At 42.9% G+C, this 12,106-nt stretch overlaps 1 protein-coding gene across 1 annotated transcript in view; it reads left to right on the forward strand.

The window, feature by feature from the left end:
* LOC121287416 (transient receptor potential cation channel subfamily V member 6-like) overlaps positions 1-12,106 on the forward strand; it is a 150,061-nt gene that overhangs the window by 84,440 nt on the left and 53,515 nt on the right. Inside the window, exon 7 of the mRNA XM_041205280.1 lies at positions 4,982-5,128. Coding sequence (XP_041061214.1) covers positions 4,982-5,128 — 147 coding nt within the window. The remainder of the gene's footprint in view (positions 1-4,981; positions 5,129-12,106) is intronic.

Consider the following 12,106-nt stretch of genomic DNA (forward strand, 5'->3'; position numbering starts at 1 on the left):
ATGCTAGTGAGGAGAACATAATTCCTCTCATTCTTCCTGTTGTTTGCTATAATTCAATGTTAAACTTAAGAGCTGCCTGTTTGGCGCTGCTGTCCAGTGTTCTAAGATCACTGGAGATGGCCTCAGGGGTTAAGAACATAGGGGCAGGCATAAGTCATTCAGCTTACAGTGCAATTCATTGGAAGAGGGCCCTATGCAAGCCTGCTCCGAGTATGCAGTGTATAAGCCCCAGTAGCATCAAGAAAGATTTGGAGCAGAAAACGTTATGTATATTTTTGGTAGCTCCGTTGTTGTCTTCCTCTTTCTGCAGTGATAGCCTTTGAGGCCTGTCACTGTACGTCTGGTCTAATTCCCCAGTGGTAGCTGGTTAGTTCCTTCTTTGCAGACAAGCTATCCTGCAACCAGCATCAAATGAATATCTGCCAACCTGTCAGAGGTGCAACTGGATCAGAAAATTCAAGCCAGTGTAACGTCCATGTGTGTTGAACAAAAATAAATGCATATTTTTTATTTCATTGATCGTGCATCTTCCATAGACTTTCTCAGAGTAAGTCAGAGGATTTTCTGTTTTGTGCTAATTTTGAATCCACTGATTTACGATGCTTGTGCAACCTGCATCTTACTTTTTTGCATCATATTGTAGCACTGTCAGTGATATATTTGGGCTTGAACTCTATGATTATGCGTATATTTGTGTGAATACTAAATCAGTGGCCTTCAATAATATCTAAAGTTAACTTTACAGTGTAGTTACTTTACCTCTTACATTTCTTAAAAGCCCAGGATACAAAGGAATGTGATAGGAGGGTGATTAGAGGAATTGTGTGTAAGAATAGTGAAAAGTAGAAAGGGGAAACCATGTAGCTTGCTGGTAGAAAAAAGGTAGTCTTGGGTTTGGGAACTTTGGAAGGCTGTAACAGACTGGAAGAACCAGAGCATGACTGTATGGGCAGGATTTTCCTGTCGGTGAGCGGGGCAGGGCCCGCTCGCCGACATGTTAAATGACACGTGGTGACATCGGGTGGAACTCCCGACATCATCGCGCCCCATTTAAATTTTCAGCTAGGCGGGGGCACAGCAAAATCAGCTGTGTGCCCGCCAACCTGTCAATGGCCAATTGAGGCCATTGATAGAGTCAACTAAGTAATTAAAGGACCTGCCTGTCCAACCTTAAGGTTGGCGGGCAGGCCAGGAGCCCTGGCGGGAACTAGAAAAAACATGAAACCTCAACCCTGAGCGGGATGAGGTTTCATGGAGGTTTTAAAAAAAATTAAAGCTTTTTTAAAAATTATGGACATTGTCCCAACTCATGTGACAGTGTCACATGGGGGGACATGTCAGGGATTTTATTTTTCTATTTTTAATACTTTTGACAGTAGAGCTGATCTCCCTGAGGCAGCATTTAGCCTCAGGGAGATGAGTGCGCTCTTTCGTGTGTCTGCGCGAAAGGGCCAACCATGCATGTACAATCTGGAGGTTCACAAATAAAAATTTTTGAACATAGTTAGAAAAAGATTGGTTGTGCATCCCAATCAAAAACACCTGCATCAAAAGTAATTTGGATTATCAACAAAATCAACCCTGATTGCTCTTTTGTGGTCCGTCAGGTCACAGGACATGCAAATGTAATTGTCATAAATATTTTAAAAAGCTCAAACAAGAAAATGCATGTAATCAATTAATTAAAATAAGTAGACCTTTCCTCCAAAACATACGTGGTTCAGACACCAAAAATAATCTTAGAAATAACTTTAATTAGGATATTGTGAAATCCAACATTTTTAACATTTATTCTATTAGAAACTTGTTTTCAACAAAATATATTTCAGCATCAGAGAAAATAACTATTGTAGACAATAGAATTTTGGAAAATAATTGAAAACTATCCTTTATTTTGTTTTCCAAAGGGGGATTGTTGATTTATTACATATATATTTTCTCCTCAAAGGGAGCTCATTGATATTTTCTAGCTACATTGCATTGGTTTGATACATATGTTCAATACCTCATATTAGTTCTTATTTGTTGCTGCTCCTTAGTATGAACTCTGAGCCAACCAACTGCAAGAAATTTGCATATGCTCAGGAATTATGATGAATTATTACAATAGGAACTGTAATCTGGTGGACAAAATGTTAGATGCAATGTATACTGCAGGATCTTCTCTGGCATTGCTCAATTAGTTAGATTGATATTCTCTTTTAAGAAGCCAACAATGTTGCAACAGGTTATGCACAATAGCTCCAGAGATTCCTGGGCTTACTCCACAGGTATAAATGTTGATTTGCACTCACAAATTTTCTCAAGATCAAACTGCCAGGAGAGTGTCACCTCTTTAAAAAAAATAATAGTGAGAAATTATGAGCACTTTTTGGGCAATGACTAGAAGCGAGCCAGAAAATGTGACACTGTCCAGTATTGGCACCATTGCCCCATGTTTAAAATTTAATTTGCTCTCATTGGCCCCCCTGGGGGGTGATTTTCAGGTATTGCAGTCAGATTTTTTGTGGAAGTCCAGATAAGGACCTATGATTGGATCCTAATTGGCACGTATGCCCTTCAGTGCGAATGCACTGGTGGAACTTGGGTATAAGCTAGTCTAAGGAGACCGGGGAGGAGGAAGATCCTAGCGTCACTAATCCCTCCCCGGTTTACCTGGGCCATGGTTCTGATGGACAGTGGTTTGGTCCCAAAATGACTCCATCAGAAGTTGGCATATGCAGGCCCAGGTTGATTTTCAGTCCCCTCTGCTACGTTCCCAGCAGACAAGCTATAAGTGCCGTGACAGATGCAGATTTTTCAGACTGAATGTATTATTCTGATGCTAAGATGGTGATGTCTTTCTTTAAGGCTTCAACGTCTAATTATGGTTAAGTGAACAGAGCCTTAAATCAATTTGTGTTTAATTGTTTGGTGATGGAACTGTGCAGAATAAAATTGTTTAATTAGTTTCCAGCCTATGTGTCACAACCCAAGATGAAATATCTGGATTTCTTTCTTAAGTGTGACTGCTAAGGTTATCTTTTGATTCCTAGGCTGCAAACATTATGATTCTTCCATTAATAAGGCATTTTCTATTTATGAAGAACTTGCCAGTACATTGAGAATTACTGGATTTCTCTTTTTTTTAAAAGATTATTGGAACAAACTTTAATGTGAGCCAATTTGTTGAGCAAAATTTATTTGCCAACAAGTTGACTAAGACAGATGTTGGCATAGGATATACAATGTAATAGGAACTGCATGTACATGTACTGATTTAATTGTAGACTACAAAGTTTTGTCTTCTTGATGAGGTCTGAATTTTATGGAGGAGAAATTGGACATTGTTGCAATGGTTTGTTTTTGGCTGGAAATCAGCATTGTTGTAGGGGTGGGGGGAATAATTTTGGACCACGATCTTCTGCACCTGATCTTCCCTGGAACTGCACTGCTTGTTAAATTGGAAACTGGTGACTTCTAGTAATGCAGACCACTCATCTAAAATGGCTATTAGATAGCCTTTGGTGCAAATTAATGTTCTAACACCAGTTGTAGCACATCAATCGTAATTGATCAGCAAATAGACAGAACTTGTGCTACGCACACTCCATGCAGCTATTCTGAAGCTTTATCCCCCTGGCTTTATAAAAAATATCATGGGCAGTCGTCAGCCTGTGTTCACCTCCCTTTTTGTACACAACCCATTTTGTAGTGAAAACCCATGTGATTGAATTCTTCCCTTACAGGTTCTAAAGTCGTTTTCAACTGTTGAGTTCTGTCTATGAATTTGGGAAGTATAGCTTCTAGTCAGAATGATATTTAGTTCAATGTTACAAATTTCCTTCAGCAGATCAAGCAACATCTGTGGAGGAAGAGTTAATTTCAGATCGATGATTTTTCATCAAAAGTTCTGATGAATGGTTATTGACCTGAAACGTTAACTCTGTTTCTCTGTTCACTGATGCTGCCAGACCTGCTGAGTCTTTTCTGCATCTTCTCTTTTTATTTCAGATTTCCAGCATCTGCAGTATTTTGGTTTTGTTTTGTTTTGTTGCAGATTATCCTTGAAGTATTAAATACTTTACAACAAATCTTCATCTTCTTCATTGGATTATAATCCTCCTCATCTGTTCATGTGTGTAATAGCGATCCATGTACTACGGATAAGAAGGTTATATTGAATGGTTGACTGAATTTCAAAGATGTAGCTTAGTTAAATTTCCATATCCTGCCACTTTTGTTTATAAATTCTATCTGAACCCTAAAATTAGGCTATAGATTTAGTTTATCCTCTAGGGGGCTGATTTTACTCACCCAAACTGGCAGGAATGGGCTGGTCATGCATTTGAAATTGCCTCCAAACACAGTTATTTTTACTGGGCCTTTTGTTTAGAAGGCCATGGAGTCCAGCTGTTTCAGTTAGGAGCCACACTAGTTGTCATACCTCATATGCATATTAGCTGCCAGCTGAGAGGGACAGCTGCCAGCCAAAAGCTAGCCCACTCCATAAGACCTGCCAGGAAAGAAGCAGAGTCCCTAAAACATAAATTTTAAACTTACCTTTGTAGGGTCAGGAAGAGATAAGTCTGGACCTCTGCTGCCCCAGGCTTCCCGCCTTACCACACATGAGACCTTGCCAAATGTTCAAATAACTCAGCATCAGATTGATGCCATCAGCAGTGTTTAATGCTTGCCCCACTCCTCTACCTCCCCAAATCCAACATCTGGTTAAAATTGACATCCTTTTGGACATGATGAGTAAATCCCATTTTTCACTCTGGCTATTCGTGTTGACAAGTTTTCACTTCAAGAACTATTAGTCATAGGACATAGAATAACACTGATAATGTCTATTAAGGTCAATTTGAGTTAATTCATTTCAAGTTGAAGAGCTTCATAGTTTTCTTATACAAGGATTTTGTGTATTAAAAATTGTAAAATATTAGTATAGTTTGATATTTACCTGACTGAAGATATATTTTGTGTGCTTTTGTTGCAGATGTTCAGTCATTTCATGAAGAAGAGAAAGCAGATTTATTGGGCTTTTGGACCTGTATCGTCCACCTTGTATGATCTTACAGGAATTGATACCTGGGGTGATGAACTCTCTGTCCTTGACATCTTATGCTCTAGCAAGAAGAAGGAGGTCAGTTACGTTGAAGAGTTAACTTTATTAGAAGCGGCATTCTATACAATGAAGCTAAAAAGACAGGACAAGCTTCACCTGAATCAGGCAGATACCAATATGCTAGAGAGCAAATGAAACAATAGATAGTGTTAAATAAATTAGAAGGGTATAGAAAACAACCTGAGCAGGCCCAGAAAGAGAGAAAATAAAGTGTAATGGAGATTTTAAAAATGAAATAGAGACTGGATGTTATTGCATAAGAGTAATGGTTGGTGGTTTATTGTTTGAAAGCAAACACTGATACAACAGGTAAGTATGTGGAATATAAGGAGATGCCCATGCAGATAAATAATGAAGTCAACAAACATATCACTTCAGGAAGTGGGAGACGCTGATACCTCAAACCTCTGCATGTATACTAGGAATCTTGGGAATTAAATATAAGATCTGGCAGTCTATGCTGGAGAGGGAGGACCTGAGGGCAGACTGTCCACTACTTTAGGCCTGGGAATACTTATTCCTTGAGCAGGAAGCAGAGGAAGAAAGGTCAAAAACCCACAGGAGTGGAATAGTTGCCCCCAGCAATGCTCCTGAACTCTAGGAGTGGATGTGACTGCCTTTGGCTGTGGAAGTCACTGCTCCCCTTAACTTTTATCCAGTGAGGTGTGGCAGATGGCATTAGCGCCATCTCTCAGTTTGCTATGTATCGCTGCATCAGGGAGGTGACAGAATCTCTCTCTGTCAGGAGGAACACATGCAGTATATTTCCAATGGACAGCGTAAAAGAGGACAAGATAGCACTGAGCTTTGCCCATATTACAGGTTTGCCCAGGGTACAAGATGCCATTGACTGCACTAACATTGCCTTGTGTGCTCTTGGGAGTCTCCTGCGTAAGCAAATTCTGAGTAGAACAGTTGCTTCAGGAGCCTGGTGTTAGGCATACGACTGACATAACCCACTCAGTAGATCTGTTTCTGAGTGATGAGCTTGGGAGTGGATGCTGCTGTTGGACTGCCTTTCTTGCAACTGGATTTGGAGGATCTTGTGAAGACACCACTGGTGGTACTTCTCCAGTGCTTTGATGTGTCTGCTGTAGGTTGTCGAAGTCTCCGAAGCACATAGGAGCATGGGAATCACTGATGCACGGTAAATCATGATCTTAGTCTTTGGCTTGAGATTCTATTCCTCAAATACTTCCTTCCTCAGTTGGGCGAAGGCTGAGCAACCCCTTTGGAGGCAATGGTGAATTTCATCACCTATGTTTGCCTTCTTCGAGAAGTGGCTCCCATGATACAGAAAATGGTCTGGTGGTTTTTATTAAAAGAAAGACATACCATTGCAGCTTGTTTGCAAACATAGGCAGTGCATCATGGAGCTCCATGGCTGACTTCCTGCAGTGGTCCTGATTCAGTTATCTTGTGTTAATTTTCTGCATCACTTTTGTTTCACCCAGGCTGTCAGGTCACAGGCAGTCTACTTGGTGATGAGGTTACACTCCCCAGATATGTCTAACGATTCCTGCCAGAAACCCAGGCCAGGCACTGTGCTGGCCTAAATCAAGAGCCACACCACCAGAATCAAGAAGCTTACTGAGCAGACCACCAGATACTTGAGCAACACATCTTCTGCTTGGGTCACTCGGATGGGTTGGGAGGGTGGTGGGGTTGGGAAATGTTCCGTGATACGTCCCTGACCATTTTTCGAAGTTTGTGGTCATGTGCTGCAAAGCACTTTGATAAAGAGGGACCAGCCTTTACCACCACCTGGACTGCAAGAAATAGAGGAGGAGGAAGAGCAGAAGCAGCATTGTCCACCAGTGCTTCTGGCTGCCAGAGCTCTCGGGGAGCAACTTACCTAAGAGTGCTTCATCCTTCCCATCCCTTACAGACCCACAGTGCCACGGTGCTTGTCACCAATGTCTTTGTTACCAGTGTCTGATTGCCTTCCTTCAGTCCAGCCTTATGAATCTTGCCCTCACTTCACTACAAATATAAATATCAACATCAAATCCAGAAATAAAGTACTCCAACAGCTCAACTGTGTTATTAACAGGAATAATTAAGAATCAACCTCGTACAAGCCTTTAGTGCCTGTCTTCTGTGCTCGTTTGCCTATCCTAGTTCTCCTGTGAGGTGTATTCTCGGGGGCTACAGCTTGAGAGCTGGAAGGCTGCTGAGTTTCCATCAGGGGCACTTCAGATAGTTGTGCTGGGCAACCTCAAGCTACTGTGGACCTTGAGAGCCCAGCTGAATATTGCAGCAATTGATCATGGGCTGGGTCAGTCTGGTCCAGCTGTCTGTGTAGCACTGACATGGGCACTGGAGGAATGGTCTTCTCTATTTTCTTTTCTCCAGCCTGTTCTCCATTTTCATTGCTGCAATACTGCACCTCACCACCAGTAAATTGCCCACAGGCATGGAGTTGATCTACAGAGCATACAGGAAACTATTCAACTGACGTTGTCTTCAATACAAAACTAGAATCACTGAAAGCTCAATCGTTCAGTATGCAGATGACACTTGTGTGTGTGTTCACTCAGAAACTGAGCTCCAGGTCATTGTTGACTCCTCCTCTGAAGTCTATGAGAAAATGGGCCTTTCACTAAACACCCAGAAAACAGAGGTCTTCTTCTAACCAGCTCCCAGAGCACAACACCAACCCCCATCGATTAAGATCAATGGCAATATCCTGGAGCATTTTCCATATCATGGGAGCCACTTCTCAACGAAAGCAAACATAGGTGATGAAATTTACCATCGCCGCAAGTGCTGGCTCAACCTTCGCCCTACTGAGGAAAAGAGTATTTGAGGAGCAGGATCTCAAGCTAAAGACTAAGGTCATGGTTTACCGTGCAGCAGTGATTCCCATGCTCCTATATGCTTTGGAGACTTCGACAACCTACAGCAGACACATCAAAGCACTGGAGAAGTACCACCAGTGGTGTCTTCACGAGATCCTCAAAATCCGGTTGCAAGAAAGGAGGTTCATCAGTAGCATCTACTCCCAAGCTAATCACTCAAAAACAGCTCTGCTGAGTGGGTTATGTCAGTTGTATGCCTAACACCCGACTCCTGAAGCAACTGTTCTACTCAGAACTTACTTATGCAGGAGGCTCCCAGGAAGAAAGTGGAAATGCTTTTGGGATGTCTTCAAAGCATCCCTGATGAGATCAAACATTTCTGCCAACACATTGGATTTCCTGGCTTGTGACTGACTAAAATGTAGAAGGTTCATTCGAGAAGGTGCTGAACATATATGAAGGAGACTTCATCAGAAACACACTGAGGTGGAGTCAAAGAATCAAAGAGAGCGCACAAACCTCCAGACACCTCATCTACCTGATCCTTCAAGCACCACCTGCCTCACAGGTGGCAGAGCCTATAGATCGCACATTGGAATTACCAGCCATCTCAGAACCCATTGAACCAGAGTGGAAGCAAGTCGTGCTTGATCCCGAGGGACTGCCTAAGAAGGTAAAGTGGTGGTGTGTTACTCTCCTGAGAGAAGACAGCATGAATCTCCCATGCAGCCAATGTCATTCTCTTGAGATTATACTTCAGTGGCTTTGCAAGATAATAGCATGCAGGAGTCATGTGACAATCTAAAAGCCCCTGTCAATGCTGCTTTCCACCCTCTTCCTCCACTACCCAAGCCAAGGGACAGCAGTCTGGGCTTCCATAACAGCAGCGTGTACTGCCATGGAATCTGTCAATAGAGTCTGCATCATGGTAGTGCCAATGTCCAGTTCATGAAGCTGACTACTTGTCCCACATTGGACAGAATAGTCTCTGTGATCTCCAGAAAGTCCTGGCGGAAGGAAGCTGACTCCTCCAATCTCTGACCCATTGAGCGCATATTCACTTGCAGGTTATCCCATGCACCTAACATTTCTGATATGTGTTCAACAACTTTCTTTGGTAACCTGGGCCCTCAGTATCTGAATGTAAGTTCACTGCACCAGAGTTAGTATGTAATCTCACCCTTCAATGAGCTGGCATTTGCAACACTCCACCCCCCATTTCTACTTCCTGCACACTTATGTTTGGTGATTCAATATGTGTGGACCCCTCCTCTAGCCTGCCCTCTAATGCACATGTGCCAATATCTGAGTTTATGTTTTTTATAGTCTATTTCCTGAAGTGGCACAGGTGCCTTGATGATGATTAACTTTTAGTGTGAAGGAAGTGCAAAGAAAGGTGGGTGGCTGTTAAAAGCTGCTGTGGCTTGTCAAGCAAACTGTGTAGGGTGAGATAGAAGTGAGAAAAATTAAGGATATTGTTTGAAAAAAAACATATGTGACATCTCTTGCAGCGATGCCACTCACCACAGCCATGAATCTCCCCCTGTCCATGATACCCAGTATGTCTTCTGTGAATGGGGTAAAGGTTGTGCCAGCAAGCTCTGTCTACTCCATCATCACTTCCTGCCATGTGTGCCAAATGCTCTTACGAAAACGGAGTGTGATAATGACAGCCTTATGGGCTGTTTTGAGAATGTGCTTGTCATGGTGAAATAGCACATATGTAGTGCGCAGTGTGTACCGTATGGGGAAGTGAGGTTTGCAATGCTGGTGAAAGTTGGAGGTGCAGAATGTGTGTGTAGAAATAGGAGATGGAATGTACAGATGGATGTGGTGCAGTGGTTACAGAAATGTGAAGGGAAGAAGGGAATGTTGTGTGTAGTGAGGCTGCATGTGGAGCAGATAGAAAGAGTGAGTGGTAGAGGTGAGTGGTAAGATTCTTAGCTTGACAGTTCTGGTGAGATCATGAAACATTTTCCAGCATTGAAGCCATATCCTTGGAGCTAAGATTCTGGCATTGACCTGCACAGCAATCTCTTCTCATTGGTGTTGGAGGTATTGCCTGGAGTGCTTTCTTCGTCCTGAGTGGAATAGGATCTTCCTCATGTACACAAAAAGGAGAACAAATCCAACCCAGCCTATCACTGCCCCATCAGTCTACTTTTGATCATCAGCAGTAAAGTGATGGAATGGGTCATCAACAGTGCTATCAAGCAGCATTTGCTTAGTAATAATCTGCTCACTGACGCTCAGTTTGGTTTCCGCCAGGGCCACTCGGTTCCTGACCTAATTACAGCCTTGGTTCAAACATGGACAAAAAAAGCTGAACTCCAGAGGTGAGGTGAGAGTGACTGCCCTTGACATCAAAGCAGCATTTGACCGAGTGTGCATCATGGGGTCCTAGCAAAACTGGAGTCAATGGGAATCAGGGGAAAAACTCTCCGCTGGCTGAAGTCATACCAAGCACAAAGGAAGATGGTTGTGGTAGCTGGGTGTCAATCATCTCAGTTCCAGGACATTACCACACGGGTTCCTCAGGGTAGTGTCCTAGGCCCAACCATTTTAAGTTGTTTCATCATTGACTTTCCTTCCATCATAAGGTCAGAAGTGGGGATGTTCACTGATGATTGCACAATGTTCAGAACTATTTGCGATTCCTCAGATACTGAAGCTGTCCATGTCCAAATGCAGCAAGACCTGAGCAATACCTGGGCTTGAGCTGACAAGTGGCAAGTAACATTCGCGACACACAAGTGCCAGGCATTGACCATCCCCAACAAGAGAGAAACTAACCATTGGCTCCTTGATATTCAATGGCATTACCATCACTGAATCCCCCACTATCAACATCCTGAGCAGAAACTGAACTGGGCTAGCCATATGAATACAGTGGCTACAAGGGCAGGTCAGAGACTAGGAATCCTGAGGCGAGTAACTCACTTCCTGACTCTCCAAAGCATGTCCACCATCTACAAGACATAAGTCAGGAGTGTGATGGAATACTCTGCACTTGCCTGGATGAGTGCAGCTCCCACAACCCTCAAGAAGCTTGACACCATCCAGGACAAAGCATCCCGCTTGATTGGCACCACATCCACAAACATTCACTCCCTCAAAACCGATGCACAGTGGCAGCAGTGTGTACCATCTACAAGATGCACTGCAGGGACTCACCAAACCTTCTTAGACAGCACCTTCCAAACCCACGACTGCTACCATCAAGAAGGACAAGGGCAGCAGAGACATTGGAACACCACCAGCTGGAAATTTCCCTCCAAGCCACTTACCATCCTGACTTGGAAATTTGACACCATTCCTTTACTGTCGCTGGGTCAAAATCCTGGAACTCACTCCCTAACTACACCATATGGGCTGCAGTGGTTTAAGAAGGCAGCTCACCATCACTTTCTAAAGGGTAATTAGCGATGGGCAGTAAATGCTGGCCTAGCCAGAGACGCCCATATCCCATAAATGAATATTTAAAAAATGTCCATAATCTAGATCAGGCCTCTAACGCTGCGTTAGAGAAATTGGCTGCCCTTTTATTTGCAGCCATTTTTTACCTTCCAATGTTTCCCTGCTATCTGCAGCCTTGATGCACTTTCTGGTTAATAGATGCTGCTGTCTTTAAGTGTGAAGCCCAATTTTCCACCCCTGCAAAATGGCCTGCAGTTAATAAGAGTGGGAGCTGGCTGCACATTTGTCACATTATTTGAGCTGACAGCACAATATTGACTTTACCCCTGCATGCACACACACAGGTGCATGCAGTGATGGACTTACTTACTCTAGGCCTCGGAGCACAGACTAAATGATTCCGCATGGCATAATACCATATATCACTCACTGCAATCATCAGGAAACCAACTGGGTCTTGCCATTTCTGGCCAGAGTCAAAGTGCAAATTCCAAGAATTAATAATATATCTGTACAAATCACTAGCATGGCCACACATGGATTACTGTGCACAATTCTGCAGTAAGGATATCTAGGCATTGAAGAGAGTACAGAAAAGAGCAACAAAATTGATACATATTTGAAGGCTCCTTAGTTATGGGGAGAGGTTGGAGCGTGGGTTTGGTTTACCCGACAGAAGGCTCATGGAAAGTATTATTTAAGAGTTCAAGGTTCTTGATGGTATGCAGATGGTTCACATTTAACAATACAAGGAAGTTGATGGACATACAGACTGAAC

The sequence above is a fragment of the Carcharodon carcharias genome, chromosome 2, assembly GCF_017639515.1.
Source record: "Carcharodon carcharias isolate sCarCar2 chromosome 2, sCarCar2.pri, whole genome shotgun sequence".
NCBI classification, from domain to species: Eukaryota; Metazoa; Chordata; class Chondrichthyes; order Lamniformes; family Lamnidae; genus Carcharodon; species Carcharodon carcharias.